The 15,189-nt window shown below is 54.0% G+C and overlaps 1 protein-coding gene across 1 annotated transcript; it reads left to right on the top strand.

Annotated features, from left to right (window-relative positions):
- The first annotated feature begins 1,337 nt into the window (after positions 1-1,337).
- On the top strand, positions 1,338-14,602 carry CADM4 (cell adhesion molecule 4). The gene is made up of 9 exons (XM_043998506.1): positions 1,338-1,445; positions 7,622-7,768; positions 8,125-8,277; positions 10,813-10,947; positions 11,149-11,313; positions 12,779-12,869; positions 13,196-13,368; positions 13,614-13,742; positions 14,083-14,602. The coding sequence occupies exons 1-9, from the start codon at positions 1,382-1,384 to the stop codon at positions 14,190-14,192; spliced, it is 1,167 nt and encodes a 388-aa protein (XP_043854441.1). The 5' UTR covers positions 1,338-1,381; the 3' UTR covers positions 14,193-14,602.
- The last annotated feature ends 587 nt before the right edge of the window (positions 14,603-15,189 follow it).

Genomic DNA, 15,189 nt, shown 5'->3' with positions numbered 1-15,189 from the left:
ATTCAAAACAAAGCCTACATGTAATGGACAGAACTAGGGAAATATGTGGAGAGGTACACATGTGGCTAAGATATATATGTAGAAGGACAAATGCATCAGGAATACACGGGTTGGGAGAACAAGTACACAATGTTACTGGGCACCCAGAGAGGGAGATGACACACACACTTCTGACTCTAAAGGGCTTCTCATCTCTTCCAGTGGTGTGACTGTGCTGCTCCTGCTGGGCCTGCTGGCGTGTGTAGGCAGGTAGGTAGCAAGTGGGCATGATGCTTCTCCTGCTGGTCTTGGCATGATTCCTTTGATGCCATTTTCCTGGTCCTTTGGTCTCTGCTAGGTGAGGCTCCAATGGGGCATTTAGGTGGTGGAGCCTTCTCCGATTCTAGCTTCAGAAGGAGACCTTTGCTGATATTCTACATCTTCTCTTCAAGGGGAAGAGTCGGCTCTTTTCCTCTCTCTTAGGCAGATGGGGCCACCACACAACTAGGCATTGGACTAGGGGGAAATCCCTTAGCTGCTTTTTCACTCTGACGATCATGGGGGGGGCGGGGGGCTGTCAATCATCTGGGTCTTAGCTATGATAGACTTTTCTTTTCCAGAAGGAGATTCCTTACCCCAGGGACCCAGCTCGCAGGAATCCAGACCAGTAGTGCCCGGAGGCATTGTCTATTTTTTAAAACTCTGCTGCCTGCTCACCATGGGCAACTGCTTTATATGAAAGCTTTATCTGATTCAGGGTTACACAGTCCTTGTAACTCCCTGCTTAATATCTAATTGCCTGACCACCAAGGGCTTCTGGGTCTGAGGCACATCCACTTCATCCCTCCATTCACAATTCAGAAGTTTCATTTTGGTCTCCAGGGCCAATGAATGAAGTTGGGGGGGGGGGGGGTCCTTAGAGCGCCTGGAGGCACGGCCAACTGGCATCGTAGGTTGCGAGTACTCAGAGACCTCACTGACTTTCTATGGTCTAAAGACCCACCCAGTTCTGACAGGAATAATAATAATAATAATGATAAAAAGAATAACTATGAAGGCTGATACTTACTAGCTGTGTGACCTTGAGTAAGTCACTTTCCCTGTGCACTTCAGTTTCCTTCTCTCAAAGGAAGGAGGTTGACTAAATGACCTCTGAGGTCCCTTTCAGTTGTAAACGCTGGGATCCTATGATCCTCCTCCCCCAACACACACCCCCAACTTTGTCCCCGCCTTTCCCCCCTCCCTCCTTCTGGGCTCCACAGGCTCCGCCCCGCGCTCTCATTAGGCGGTAGGGGGCGGGGCCGGGCCGGGCGGTGCAGGTGCGGGGCCGGAGCAAGCCAGCGGGCGGGAGGGAGGGAGGGAGGGAAGGAGCGGGCCGGGAGCGAGCGGCGGCGGCACCACCATGGGCCCGGCCCGGCGTTTCCCGTGGCCGCTGCTGCTGGTCTGGGCGGCCGCGGCCGGGACAGGTAGGGAGCGGGGTCGGGGCGCTGTGCTGGGGGGAGAGCTCGGTTGACAAGGGGGGGTGGGGGGGGGGCGGTCAAAGCTGCTGCAAAGGCCAGAACAATGCGATCTATCCGCAGACACCACCACCCCCAACAGCCCCCTGAGCATCCCTGAGCATCCCTGGACGGGCAGACCCCGCACTCTGCCCTTTCCCCGTCTCGGCCTGCCTTCCTCTTGCTCTCCCCTCCACTCCTCTCCCCTCCTCAGCGCCGTTTGGAATCTCTTGCCCGCTCTGCGTTGCACTCCCTGTCTCGCGCCCCCCTCCCCTTCCATTTCCTCCGCGTTCCATCCCTTGTCTAGCGCACTCCCCCCCCCGCCCCAGCTCCATGTCGAATCCCCGGCCCCCTCCGCGTTCTATCCCGGGTCTCTCTCCGCGCCCCCCCCCATTCCGTTTCGAATTTCCTGTCCTCTCCGCGTTCCATCCTTTCCCCGATCCCCGGATCCATTTCGAATCTTCTGCCCGCTCCGCATTCGATCCCTGCTCTGGTGCCCCAAGCCCTCCCGGTTTCATTTCGAATCTCTGGCCTCGCGCCTCTCCCCCCACCCCGGTCGCCACACACCCCCCGACAAAGAAAGGAGCCGGAGCCCGGACCCGCAGGACGGGTGGGGAGTAAGGGGGAGCCACATCCTTAGTCCGTGTGTCCCATGCCCCGATGCGCAGCCGAGCCAGATCGGGTTTCCTGGATGCTTGGGTTGGGGTCCAGAGGGAGAAGGAGAGTGGGAGTTTCGGAGGGAGGGATGCGGCAGTCTACCTACTCCCCACCATCGCACCCAACACAGACACAGGCCCCGGCTTAGCCCCGGGACAAAGAGGCCCATCTTTGTCGGTCTTCCCCGTCCCTCTCGCCCACCATTCCTTACAAACTGTCTCTATTTTGCCGACCCCTCATTCCCTCAATCCTCCTCATCTTTCTACCACTCCATCCCTTTCTTCCTGACCCTCAAAGCCCGGTCTCTGTCCCATCCCTATCCCTGTCCCCCTCCTTATCCTTGTCTTCTTACCCGCTTTGTCCCTCTCGATCTCTCCCGTCCCTGTCCCCCATCTCTGTCTCCCTGTCTTTCCTATCCCTATCTCTCCAATCTGTCTCTTCCTGTCCCCTTCTTCATCCATGTCTTCCCTTGATCCCTGCCCCTCTGCTTTTCCCCATTCACACCAGATTAGGGTCTGAGCTGGAGATGTTGGGGTTGGATGAAGGTGGTTACAAGAGAACACACAATGAGGGAACTTGTGTCAGTGCCAGACACACCAAGCAAATTCATACATACACACATTGGAAGGACAATGTGAGGTACTGAGAAAACCACTGGATTTGGAATACAGAGGCCAGGGATCAGATCTCAGCTCTGCTACTTACTTACCTATGTGACCTTGGGCAAGTCCCTTTAGGTTTGGGTTCTCAATTTCTCCCTCTGAGTAACAAAAGGGTTGGACTAGACATTCCAGCCCTCACATTCTATGTTCTAAGATCCTTTCCATATTGATACTCTATGTTTAAAGGTCTCTTCCATCTCAGACATCCTATGGTTCTGTGACATACAGGGATCTCCAAGCATAGTCTCCACCTTGACAAATCCATAGCCCTTCAAAGACATAGAAACTCACAGACCAGTTGGATAGAGGGCCCCAGTGGGGGCCTCCTGGTGAGACAACTGAAGAGGTACATAGTGTTTGTGTCTCGACTTGCTGAGCCTAAGCATCGATCAGAGTTGGGTGTTTTCATAGGTTTGAGACAACTACGATCTGGTGTCAGGGAAAGAGCCCTAGGCTGGTAACCAGGAGAACTGGATTTGTCTAGTCTTGCCTGTGCCCCTGACTTGTGGTGGGACCTTGTCAAGTACCTTCTCCCCTCAGTTTCCCTTGCTTTAACCTGAGAAACAGAAAACTAGAAGAACTCTAAGGCTCCTCCCAGCTCTGACATTCTATGTTCTTCCTAGCCCCGACATTCTTCTGTCTCTAATAATGAATATTCTAAGTTCCCTTCCAGAATCTCATCTGACATCCTATGTTCTGACATTCTATATCTTAAGTTCCCTTCGGACTCGGACAGAGACCATGAGTTCCATTGTCCCTTCCAGTTCAGACATTCTCCATTCTAGGTTTCCTCTTCCAAGTCCAAGTTCCCTTGCTTTTCAGGGCACAGGCACCTAAAGGCACAGGTCCAAAGAACCAAATGCCTGGTGTCTCTGGCATCAGCCTATCCTCTTCCTAGGACTGTCCCAGAGACATACAACACCATTTCTCTGACCCACTGCAATTCCGCATTCCTTCACCATCCCTGCAAACCTCCAGTCTCCTGACAGCATTTGCTCCAGTGCCCTGGCAGTCATGGTACAATTTTCATAATACCTCTTATCTTCACAGACTTGTGAGTTCTTCAACTTGCAGTCACTGACTTTCAGGATACAAAAATCAAAACTTTCCAATCCTATCCCAAAGTCTTAGATGTATGCTCTCAGAATCAGACTCACAAACCAGAGACTCATCCAGAACCTGAAGAGATTCCTGAGTTCTAGACTCTTCATATGAACTCTGGGCTCTGACAAGAATCATTCACTCTCCATACCTTGGAGAACTGGGCTTTAAGAACAATTCATAAATCCTATCGCCTCTTACAGTCATAATCCCTGAAATCTGAAGTCTCAGATCTATAATCTTACAAGCAGAGTTTCTAGAATAGAAACTAGAGACAGACTCTAGACGTGCAATGATAGGCTCTTGAATGTGAAACTTGTGAGCTCTAGAATCTTAGATTCTGGGTCTCACACTGAGTCTTAGAATCTCAGACTGAGAGGCTCTTAGAATCTGAGAGAGAGAGAGTCATCCAAGCTTCTACTGAATCTGAGGGTGGATACCTTCAGGGCATTGCCTTAATCTTATAAATAAACTTTCCCCCAAAAAGAACACAGTGAAAGGCCAGTTGCGGTGGGATAGAAAGAGTCTGTGCCTGGGTGTCAGAAGACCTGAATTCTAGCCCTGATGCTTCACCAGAGATTCACGAAGTGGTCTTGGAGAATTCCTCCCACTCTCTGGGCCTCGGTTTCCCCACTTGGAAAACAAGAGGGTTGAACTTGGTGATATGTCTATGGGTACTTCTAGCTCAAACATGTTATGACCTTGTCTCCAGACTTGGGGGGAGGGAATGACTAAGGAAAATACTCACTCTTTAGGCTACTGGGAGCTGGTCTGGAGCCACAGATGTGGCCCTAAACCTTTCCTCTAGCTGTCCCCAACCCAGAGCCACCCTACTTGCCACTCTGGGAAGGACATTTGAAAGGTACTAGAGGGAAGGAAGAACACACAGAAACACTGAGAGATATGTGGAAACAGACAAACACAGGAAGAAGAAGCAAGAATAGAGACACTAAGACACAAAGACCTCCAGTGGTCACCCCCACCCTCACCACCACCCCCAGGAAGACTGGCTGACGTGTGCCTTGCTGTGTTGATGGAATTCTGGTTTTTTGAATGGAACTCTTCTGAGTCATCCATGGGAGGATGCCCTGGGTTTCGGCAAGGGGTGGGGAGGTGGGGGGGGGGTGTTGAGGAGTAGGGAGAGTAAGGGAGGGAAATGTCAGAGGGAAAAAAGTTCAATTCAAAGTCCCTTCAATTCTGCAATTCTAAGGGTTGGGGGTGGGGGAGGGCCAGGACACTTGGGTCCCTGCTGGGTTTGCTGAGGCCTGGGGGATGAGCATGCCTGGGTCCTCGAGGTGGCTGAGCTGGGGGCGGTTAATGCCGTGCGAGGCAGCTCTGTCCCCGCCAGGACAAAGCGGGCTTTCTCTCCCCCAGGGAGGGAGCTAGACGGACCTATTAGTTCCCAACCGCTCATGGCACCAGTGAACTTCTTCTTCCATAGTCCCTGCTCTTCAAGAACCCAGGCATTCTGATGCCCAGCCCTACCAGGCCCCAGGAAGCCTGACCTATTCCTCTCCAACCCCCAGGTGCCCAGGCTGGTGAGGGTGTTTCCTGAGTGACATATTGGGACACCTCTGGGGAAGTCTCCTAGGAATCCCCGCCCCCGGCTTGGGCTTCAGCCCAGCATCTTGGGAGCTCAGGGAATCCCAGGAATGCGGGGGCCACAGGGGGGCTTTGTGTGACTCCAACTGCTGACTCACCCTCCCCACCCCCACCAACATTCCCCTGCCAGACCCAGGAGTCTGGGTCCCTTGAGGAGCAGGGGCTGGGGGTCCAGAAACCTGAGTCTCAAACTGGATGAGAGCCTGATATCCTGGATCTCCAAGATGCTTAAATTCAGTTCACTTAGATCCCTGGGAAGCCAGATGCCTGGGTGATTCAGTGACAGGGAGCCCTAATACCTGGGTTCCTGGGAGACTGGAAGCCCGTACACCTGAGTGCCAGGAAGACTAGAAGTTAGAATCCTTGGGTCCTTGAGAGATCAGATATCAGGGAGACCAAATGCCTGAGTGCCTCAGAAACTGGGAAGCCAGATACCTGGTCCATGGTAGCCCAGATGCCTAAGTCCCTGTCATACTTGAAGTTCAAACTGAAGTCCTTGGGAGACTGGATGCCCAAGAACCCCAATGCCTGAGTCTGTAGCACAGTGGGAGCCCAGGTACCTGGGTATTTGAGATGAAGGTGGAAGGAGGGCTGTTCAGGCGCCTGAGTAATGTCAGTGAGGGCTCCTGGGGTGGAGATTTAAGAGGAATTATTGTCTGGGTCCTTGAAGTGGGGTTTTAGGCGCCTGGGTCCCTTAAGGGAGAGGTCGGTTTGGGTGCCTAGGTCCTTCGGGCTGGAGGGAGAAGAGAAGGAGGATCTGGCGCCTGGGTCTGGAAGACTGGGGGTGGAGGGCAGTCGAGAGCTTGGGTCCCTGGAATACAGGCGCCTTTACACCCAGAGCAGGAATAATCGGGGCTTTGTGCAAAGGATGCTCCGGACTCGGCCATTGATGGGGGGTGGGGGGGGCGTGGAATGTACCACCTCCAGAAATTTGGGGGGGTTCAGAATCTTGGGAGCTGGGGAGGGGGGGAATGACCTTCTCCGCTGAGCGACCTTGAGCCTCCCGTGGGGATTCGCTGACTCAGCGTGAGGGGCGCGTCCCCCTTCTCTTCCTTTTTTATTCCCCCCTTCCCTAGGATCGGTCCATCACCACGGAAACCCGACTGGTGACAGCTGGGGCCCGGATGCCTGGGTCCCTGAGGGGAGGGGGGAGGTCAGGACTCCTGGGTCCCTGTGGAGTCGGGGCTGGGGGGATGAGGATACGCGGTTCTCTGAGGGGAGGGGCCTGGGGAATCTGGACGCCTGGGACTCAGAGCAGAGCGGAAGATAGGGAGGAAGGACTCTTGAGTTCTTGTCCCTTTCCTTCCCATCCCTCTCTTTTTTTCTCTCCTCCTCCTCCTGCTGCTCTTGGCACTATCTCTATGGCAATGCCCCGGCGCTGTCAACACAACCTTAGGTTTAAAGGGCCCGCGCCCGGAGCCTGAGCCCTCTGGCCCAGCCTTCAGCCCCTGGCCCAACCTCCTCCCTGTGGCCTTCAGGCTCGCCCCTCCCCCTTCCCACCCCCCCCACCCCCACTCCCAATGGACACAAAAGCTCTAGGGACATTAACATTCCTGCCACGAGCCCAGCTTGTTACTGAGCCTGGGAGGGAGACTCACAGAGACCCCCCAGGGACAAGAGGGGGATGGGGACCAGGAAGGAGATGGGACTGGGAAGGGGGAGAGGAGAGAGATGGAAATTTGATGAAAATAAGGATGGGGTGGGATGGAAATAGTGATGGAGCATGCGAATTGGGGAGGGGAGGGGATGACTAAATTGGGGAAAGAAAGAAACTGGGGGATGGGTTGGGGTGGGCTATGGAGATCATGTCTCTGGATAAATAAAAAGGGGAAAGTTGGGGTGGTAATGTAGTTAGGGGTAGAGTGGGGATGGACTAGGGATGGGGCATGTCTTAGTGATGGAGAGAGGAGAAAAGAGGTTGGATCTGGTAGAAATGTAGCTCTGAAGAATGGCTTTGGAGACAAGGAAGGGAGATGTATTGGGCTGGGGATGGAGATGAGGAATAAGGTGGGCTTTGGTTTAGTCACAGGAATGATGAAGATCTAGAGAAATGATCCCTTATTTAATGGGCGAGCTGTGCCTGCCTGTGAAGCCTGCACATCTCAATGTATCTCTGGTGCCCAGGGTCGGCCCAGGGGGTGCAGACTGAGAACGTGACGGTAGCGGAGGGCGGGGTGGCAGAGATCACCTGCAGACTCCACCAGTATGACGGTTCCATCGTCGTCCTCCAGAACCCAGCTCGGCAAACACTGTTCTTCAACGGCACCAGGGGTGAGGCGAGCCAGATGCCTGGGGCCCTGCTGGGGTGGGACGGGACACTGGATCAACAAACCTGGGGCCTTGGGAGGCAAGTGCAACTGGGACAAGTCCCCACAAGGCCCAGATGCATTCCAGCCCTCGTGTCTGGGCTAGGGAGGGAAGGATGGGTCAGTGAAAGTTTGGAAGGGGAGGGGAGGAGTGTGGTCCAGGGTGGGAGTCGGACAGAGATAGAGGCACGGGTTGGGGCAGTGGAGAAAAGAGCCGGCTGTGGAAGAGTAGGAAGACAAGAGTTGGGGAGGGTTGTGAAAAGAGAAGGGCCAGAGAGGCAGGACACCCGGGTTTTCTCTCACCCCTCTGTGACCTCCCAGCCCTAAAGGATGAGCGTTTCCAACTGGAGGAGTTCTCCCCAAGAAGGGTCAGGATAAGGCTCTCAGATGCCAGGCTGGACGATGAGGGCGGCTACTTCTGCCAGCTGTACACAGAAGACACACATCACCAGATCGCCACCCTCACTGTGCTTGGTAAGGCCCCTCAAGCCTGAAACATTCTGGACCCTGCTTGCCTTTGAAGCTCTGGGACCTCAGACCCAGCTCCCTTTGGCTTGTGTGACCTCACACTTGTTACCTATCGATCCCTGAAGTGCACACGACCTCTGATTGTAGACTAGGACCTTCATTGGCTCAGAAGTTTATGAAGGGGGCAGCTAGGTGGCACAGTGGATAGAGCACCAGCCCTGGAGTCAGGAGGACCTGAGTTCAAATCTGGCCTCAGACAACACTTACTAGCTGTGTGACTCTGGGCAAGTCGCTTAACCCCAATTGCCTCACTAAAAAAAAAAAAAAGAAGTTTATGAAGCACCTACTGTGTATCAGGCATTGCCCTAGACGACTGGAATCCAGTCAGTCAATAAGCATTTGAAAAATGAAACTGGCCCTACCTTAAAGAAGCTTGAATTCTACCAGGGGAAACCAAAATGTGCATTTCTATGGATAGACAGGTAGGTGGCACCACAGTGGATAGACTGTTGGGCTTGGAGTCAGGAAGACTCACCTTCTCGAGTTCAAACCCAGCTTCAGTTACTGGCTGTGTGACCCTGGGCATGTCACTTCACCCTTTTGGCCTCAGTTTCCTCATCCATCAAAAGAGCTGAGGAGGGAAGGCAAACCACTCCAGTATCTTTGCCAAGAAATCCCAAAGGGGGGTCAGGAAGAGTTGGACATGACTAAACAACAATGGATACATATAACATAAACAGCTGGCTCAAGGTAACCTTGGATGGAGAAGGCATTGGCAACTGAGGGGACCAGGGAGGGCTTCCTACAGAAGGGACACTTGAGTCTAAAGAAACCAGGGACCCCAAGAGGCGAACGTGAAGAGGGAGAGTCTTCTAGGTGCCCTTCTCTGTTCTGACAGCCTCTACCCTGGTACATACCCTCATCACCTCCTACCTGGAATACAGTAGTAGGTGCTGATGGGTCTGCCTACCTCAAGTCTCTCCCCATTCCAGTCCATCCTCTACTTGGCCACCAAAGCAATCTTCCTTAAGCACAGGTCTGGGGGCAGCTAGGTGGCGCAGTGGATAGAGCACTGGCCCTGGAGTCAGGAGGACCTGAATTCAAATCCGGCCTCAGACACTTAACACTTACTAGCTGTGTGACCCTGGGCAAGTCACTTAACCCCAATTGCCTCACCAAAAAAAAAAACCCAAACATGGGTCTGACCATGCCATCCCCCTTATCAATCAACTCCAGTAACTCCCTATCACCTCCAGTATCAAATATAAAATCCTCCACTTGGCATCCAGAGCCCTTCACAACCTTCTCCCCCCCACCCCCTTCCAGGATTCTTATACCTGAAACTCCCTCTCTGGAAGTCCCGTGACTGGTTTTCTTCCTATTCCTCACAGAACACACCTTCTCACTCCCCACGCCTTCCATGCCCTCCCTCTTTCCCTCTGCCTCCTGACTTCGACTCGACTAAAAATCCTACCTTCTGCAAGAAGTCTTTCCTGATCCCCTCAATTCTAATGCCTTTCTTCTGCTGACTATCTCCAATTTACCCTGACTATAGCTTGCTCTTAGGTAGCTGTCTGGACGCTAACTCCTCCATTAGTCTGTGAACTCCTGGAAAACGGGGACCATCTTTTGTATCAGCATTGCTAACGCTCAGCACACAGACATTCATGTCTCTTGAATAAGCAGAGGGACCAGACCGTGCAAAGGCACAGAGATGGTAGATGTAGTATCCTGCGTGAGGAAAGGCAGGTCGTCCAGTATGTCGACCACCCAGTGGATGGAGAGGAAGAGTCAGTCTCTGCCCTCATGGGGCCTAGTTTTTATGGTGGGAGGAGAAAACAACAGGTATAGATAAGTAAATTCAAAATGTATACAAAGTAGTGGCGGGCATTAACAAATTAGTGGAGTCACTAGAAGGGTTTGAAGAAGGCACAGGTGGGCAGCTAGGTGGCGCAGTGGATAAAGCACCAGCCCTGGATTCAGGAGAACTTGAGTTCAAATCTGGCCTCAGACACTTGACACTTACTAGCTGTGTGACCCTGGGCAAGTCACTTAACCCCAGTTGCCTCACCAAAAAAAGAGAAGAAGAAGAAGAGGAAGGCACAGGTGAGAAGGGAGTGCTTAGGAAGCCTATGCAAAAGCTTTGAGGGGATGCAGTGGATAGCACCGGCCCTGGATTCAGGAGGACCCAAGTTCAAATCCAGCCTCAGACACTTAACACTTACTAGCTGTGTGACCCTAGGCAAGTCACTTAACCCCCATTGCCCCGCAAAAAAAAAAAAAAAAAAAAAAGCTTTGAGAGGAGAGATGGGATGATTTGTGTGGGGAACAGCAAAAACAAAGCTGTCTAGTGCCAACCTTCTCTCCAAAGGGGAAATGAGTCCCAGAGAGATTGTGCTGGCTTATAGTTGCTTAATAAATGTTTATTGGCTGAATGACTAGTAAGTGGCAGAGCCCAGATTTGAATTGACTCCAAATCTAGGTGGGATGTTTTGTCTGCATCCCCACTGGGTGCTGACATCCCCTCTCCCTCTTTTGCAGTGGCCCCAGAGAACCCCATAGTGGAGGGTCGGGAGCAGGCTGTGGAGGGCGGTGAGGTGGAGCTGAGCTGTGTTGTGCCTCGATCCCGACCCCCAGCCATGCTTCGATGGTACCGGGACAGAAAAGAACTCCGAGGTCAGAGGAAGTAGAGGGAGGGCCTGGGTAAGGGGGCAGGGCATTTGGGAAGGGGGAGGTGAGGGTGCAGCCAGGTAACACTCTGGTCAGTCTGGTACCTTTCTTTGGAGAAAAGGAGTGATACTTGAGGGCTGGGACATAGGGGAGTCTGAGGGGTGGATCAGGAGCTGGGACCCCAAGGGAACTTGTCTGCCTGGGCAGGTGTGGACAGCCGGCAGGAGAACGGGAAGGTGTGGAGTGTGGCCAGCACAGTGCGCTTCCAAGTGGACCGGAAGGATGATGGCGGCATCGTCACGTGTGAGGCTCAGAACGCAGCACTTCCTCCGGGCCACAGCAAGCAGACTCAGTATGTGCTGGATGTCCAGTGTAAGTGACCAGGCTCTGGGGGGAAGGGTGCAATACTTACAACACAACGGAGTAAAGGGGGACCTAGCCTGAAGGAACTTTGGACACTCCACTTTCACTCCTACTTTTGATGGATAGGGAAACTGAGGCTCAAAGAGGAAATCTCAGACATCACTGAAACTAACCCTAGACATTTTACAGATGAGGAAAGCAAGCCCCAGAGAGCTCAAGTGATTCAAATAAAGTCACACAACCAGCTCTCCCCTAGAGATAATCTAGTTTAAAACCTCATCCTGGGGCGGCTAGGTGGCGCAGTGGATAGAGCACCGGCCCTGGAGTCAGGAGTACCTGAGTTCAAATCCGGCCTCAGACACTTGACACTTACTAGCTGTGTGACCCTGGGCAAGTCACTTAACCCCCATTGCCCTGCAAAAAAAAAAAAAAAAAAAACACCACCTCATCCTCAGGAGTAACAAAATCTTAGGTCTCAGCTTCACCAAGTGGGATGCCAGATCAGAGACTACCAGTTTAGGAGGGAAGTGTGGATTAGAAATACTTTGGCCCTTAATATGTCTGGCCTCCCAAATCCAGCTCCTGGGGGCTCCCCAAGCCCTGGGACATGACAGCTGTGCGGGCTTAGAAAGCAGCTGGAGAAGACAGGCTGTGTTTGGAAGTAGACGACTTGAATTTGGATTCCGCTTTCATTTCTCATTTGCCTTTGTGACTTTGTATCTGTGTAAACCTCAGTGTGATCTATCAAATGAGGAAGTTGGGGGGCAGCTAGGTGGCGCAGCGGATAAAACACTGGCCCTGGATTCAGGAGGACCTGAGTTCAAATATGACCTCAGATACTTGACACTTACTAGCTGTGTGACCGTGGGCAAGTCACTTAACCCTCATTGCCCCGAAAAAAAATTTTTTAAGTTAAAAAAAAAATGAGGAAGTTGGACTAGGGAACCTCTGAGGTCCCTTCCAGATCTAAATCTGCAATACAAAAATCATCACTAGCATTTTACATTTTATCATTTAGTGTCCATGACCCTCTACGGTAGGTGCTAATATCCTCATTTGACAGATGAGAAGACTGAGGCTGAGTTACTTAGATGGCTAGCATCTTGAGACAGAATTTGAACATCCTCTTCAAGTCCGGAGCTCTCCCTCCCCTCCCCTCCCCTCCCCTAACTAGGCCACCTAGCTGCCTACCATCATCTCTAAGTCTCTTCTCTATTTGAAAAAGGCCAGAAAGGTTAAGTGACTTGCCGAAAGCCAGAAGATAGCAAAGTTCGAGGCTTAGGACTCAGGGCTCCTGATTCCCGGGCCAGTCTTCTGCCCTCTGCCACCTGGAAAAGGGGGGAGGGCAGGGTGGGAGCGGAATGCCGGTCTGGGGCGGAGGAGAGAAGGCTGGCCATCTATACCTGGTATTTGCCGGGCTTTCCCTGCCTCCCCCCTCCCCAGCCTTGACCTTCCTGCCTCCTTCTGCTCGCAGACTCACCCACCGCCCGGATCCACGCCTCCCAGGCTGTGGTGAGGGAGGGAGACACCTTGGTGTTGACTTGTGCTGTCACAGGGAACCCCAGGTCAGAGAATGGGGTGGATGGGATACTCTTGAGTGGGTTGGGGTGGAGGGGGATCTGAGGAAGGACTGGGTGCCTGAGTCCCCAAATGGTGAAGTGGACTGGGGGATTGGAATGCCTGCGTCCCGGAATGTAGGGAGGGAGGAGGGTCTGGGAAACTGAGGTGCCTGGGGGTTTGGAATGCCTGGGTCCTCGAGTGGGGAAGGGGGGGGGTGTCTAGGGGATCGGGACTCCTGGGTCCCTGAAGGTCTGAATACCTAAGTCCCAAAGAGCAGGGACTAGGCTGGCCGGCTGCCTGGGCCCTTGAGCTCTCTGGCTCCTCCTCGCAGGCCCGGGCAGATCCGGTGGAGCCGGGGGAACGAGTCGCTCCCCGAGCGGGCAGAGGCATTGGGAGAGACGCTGACCCTCCCTGGCCTCACCTCCCTAGACAACGGCACCTATACTTGTGAGGCCGGGAACAAGCACGGCCAAGCGCGAGCTCTCTACGTACTGGTGGTCTACGGTGAGGCACGAAGGGACCACCGATTCCTGGAGCCGGGCAGAGGCATCCCGGAATACGAGTGGGGCGGAACCCAACGCGCCATGGGCACGACGGGAGGGATGGGGGTCTGAGCGACGCCCCTGGCTTCGCTGGCGAGCGGGGCGGGAAAGGTCCACGAATGTACACGGCGCGGCGGGGGTGTGTGTGGGGGTGTGTGGGCCCGTCCCCGAATTCGTCCTAGTAATGTGCCTTCATTTGCCGAGCAGACCCCGGCGCGGTGGTGGAGGCACAGACCTCAGTGCCCTATGCTATCGTGGGTGGCATCCTGGCCCTGCTCGTCTTCCTCATCATCTGTGTCCTGGTGGGCATGGTCTGGTGCTCCGTGCGGCAGAAGGGTGAGCAGGGGTGGGGCCGGGATGCCTGGAAGGGTGGGGCTAGGGTCACTGATTGGCAAAAACCAGACGGGGAGGGGCTTGTGCATAACAACTTTGCGGGGCGGGTCTCTGGTCTTGTGCCCCTTGGTTCTGTCCTATCGCGTCCTTTCCCGATCCAGTATTTTGTATCTATGTATCTTTTTGTATCTTTGATCACCCCATTTCCCTAAACCCATCTCTGGGCCTGTGTTGTCTCTATCCCTGTCTCTGATTCTTTGTGTTCCTATGTGTCTGTCCCGTCTCTCCTGAGACTCTCATTCTCCATTTCTCTCCCCCGGCCCCATTCCCCCACCTTCCACAGGCTCCTATCTCACCCACGAGGCCAGTGGACTGGATGAGCAAGGGGAGGCCCGCGAGGCCTTTCTTAATGGGGGCGATGGACACAAGCGTAAAGAGGAATTTTTCATCTGACCCTTCCCCGTGTCCCCGGCCCTGGCTCTGCCCCTGGCCCAGGCAGGGTCTCACCAGTCCAGGATGGAACCAGCAAAGACTTACTTTGACTTGGGCCAAGGGCCTTTTGGGAGCTTTCCCCACCCCTAACATCCAGCAAGCCAGGGAGGCCGTACCTGGGCCCTTGTGAGGGAGGTTAGGGCTGGGGGCCAGATGTTGAGATGCCTAAGGGGGTGAGGTATGGGGAATCAGGATACCTGGGTCCCCTGAGGGGCAGGGAATGGGGAATCAGGGTGTCTTGAATGCCCCAGAAGGGGAAGATATGAATACTTGAGTCCCCAAGAAGGAAAAGGAGACCTGGAGACCTGGGTCTCTGATGGGCCAGGGGCTGGACACTTGGGTCCAGGGTGGGGGTAGGGGGTGGGAGTAGGGGTAGAGGCTGGGGGAGGGGGGTGGCAGGGTTGGGGAGCAGCCTGGGGTGGGGGTAGGGGACTTGTCTTCTCCGGGATCCCTCCCTGGGCGCTGTGCCAGCCATTGTGAGAGTCCCACAGACATGGGGACTGCTCTTTGCAAAGCCATGTTCGCACGGTTGGGGGGGAGGGATGGGGATTCTGTGTCTTTGTCATAACTCGTGATGGGGGAGGGGGGCCTGTCCCCCTCTCCAGGCCCCACTCCTGCCCACAGCTTGGGCTCCCCCCACCCACCACATGCCTCCCCTAGATCCCCTCTCCCCCAGCCCCCAGGACTCCCACAGGGCTCTCCCCCACCACTCCATCCCTTCTCTCCTTCTCCAGGCCTCCAGGGGGAGGGGCCCAGGGTCCACGTGTGCGTCTCTGTGGTTTTATATATAATATATTAAAAAATGAAAAATCTGTATTAAAAAAAATCAGATTTCACCCCCCACCACCACCATGATCCACCCCCATTCCAGGCCTTTTTCTTGTAAAAACACGTTTTGTACGGGGGGAGGGGGGTACGGAGGGGGTGGCAGCCCCACTAACCACCATTAAACTAAGGA

Source organism: Dromiciops gliroides, chromosome 3 (genome assembly GCF_019393635.1).
Source record: "Dromiciops gliroides isolate mDroGli1 chromosome 3, mDroGli1.pri, whole genome shotgun sequence".
NCBI lineage: Eukaryota > Metazoa > Chordata > Mammalia > Microbiotheria > Microbiotheriidae > Dromiciops > Dromiciops gliroides.
Note: the sequence above shows the minus strand (reverse complement) of the source record. Positions and strands in the feature narration are given on the sequence as shown.

Bases quoted from the DNA above. Each gene is read 5' to 3' on its own strand.
- CADM4 (XM_043998506.1), top strand. From the start codon at position 1,382: ATGGGCCCGGCCCGGCGTTTCCCGTGGCCGCTGCTGCTGGTCTGGGCG. The intron at 7,769-8,124 runs GTGAGGCGAGCC...GTGACCTCCCAG, and splicing joins GTTCTTCAACGGCACCAGGG to CCCTAAAGGATGAGCGTTTC. The intron at 12,870-13,195 runs GTCAGAGAATGG...TCCTCCTCGCAG, and splicing joins GCTGTCACAGGGAACCCCAG to GCCCGGGCAGATCCGGTGGA.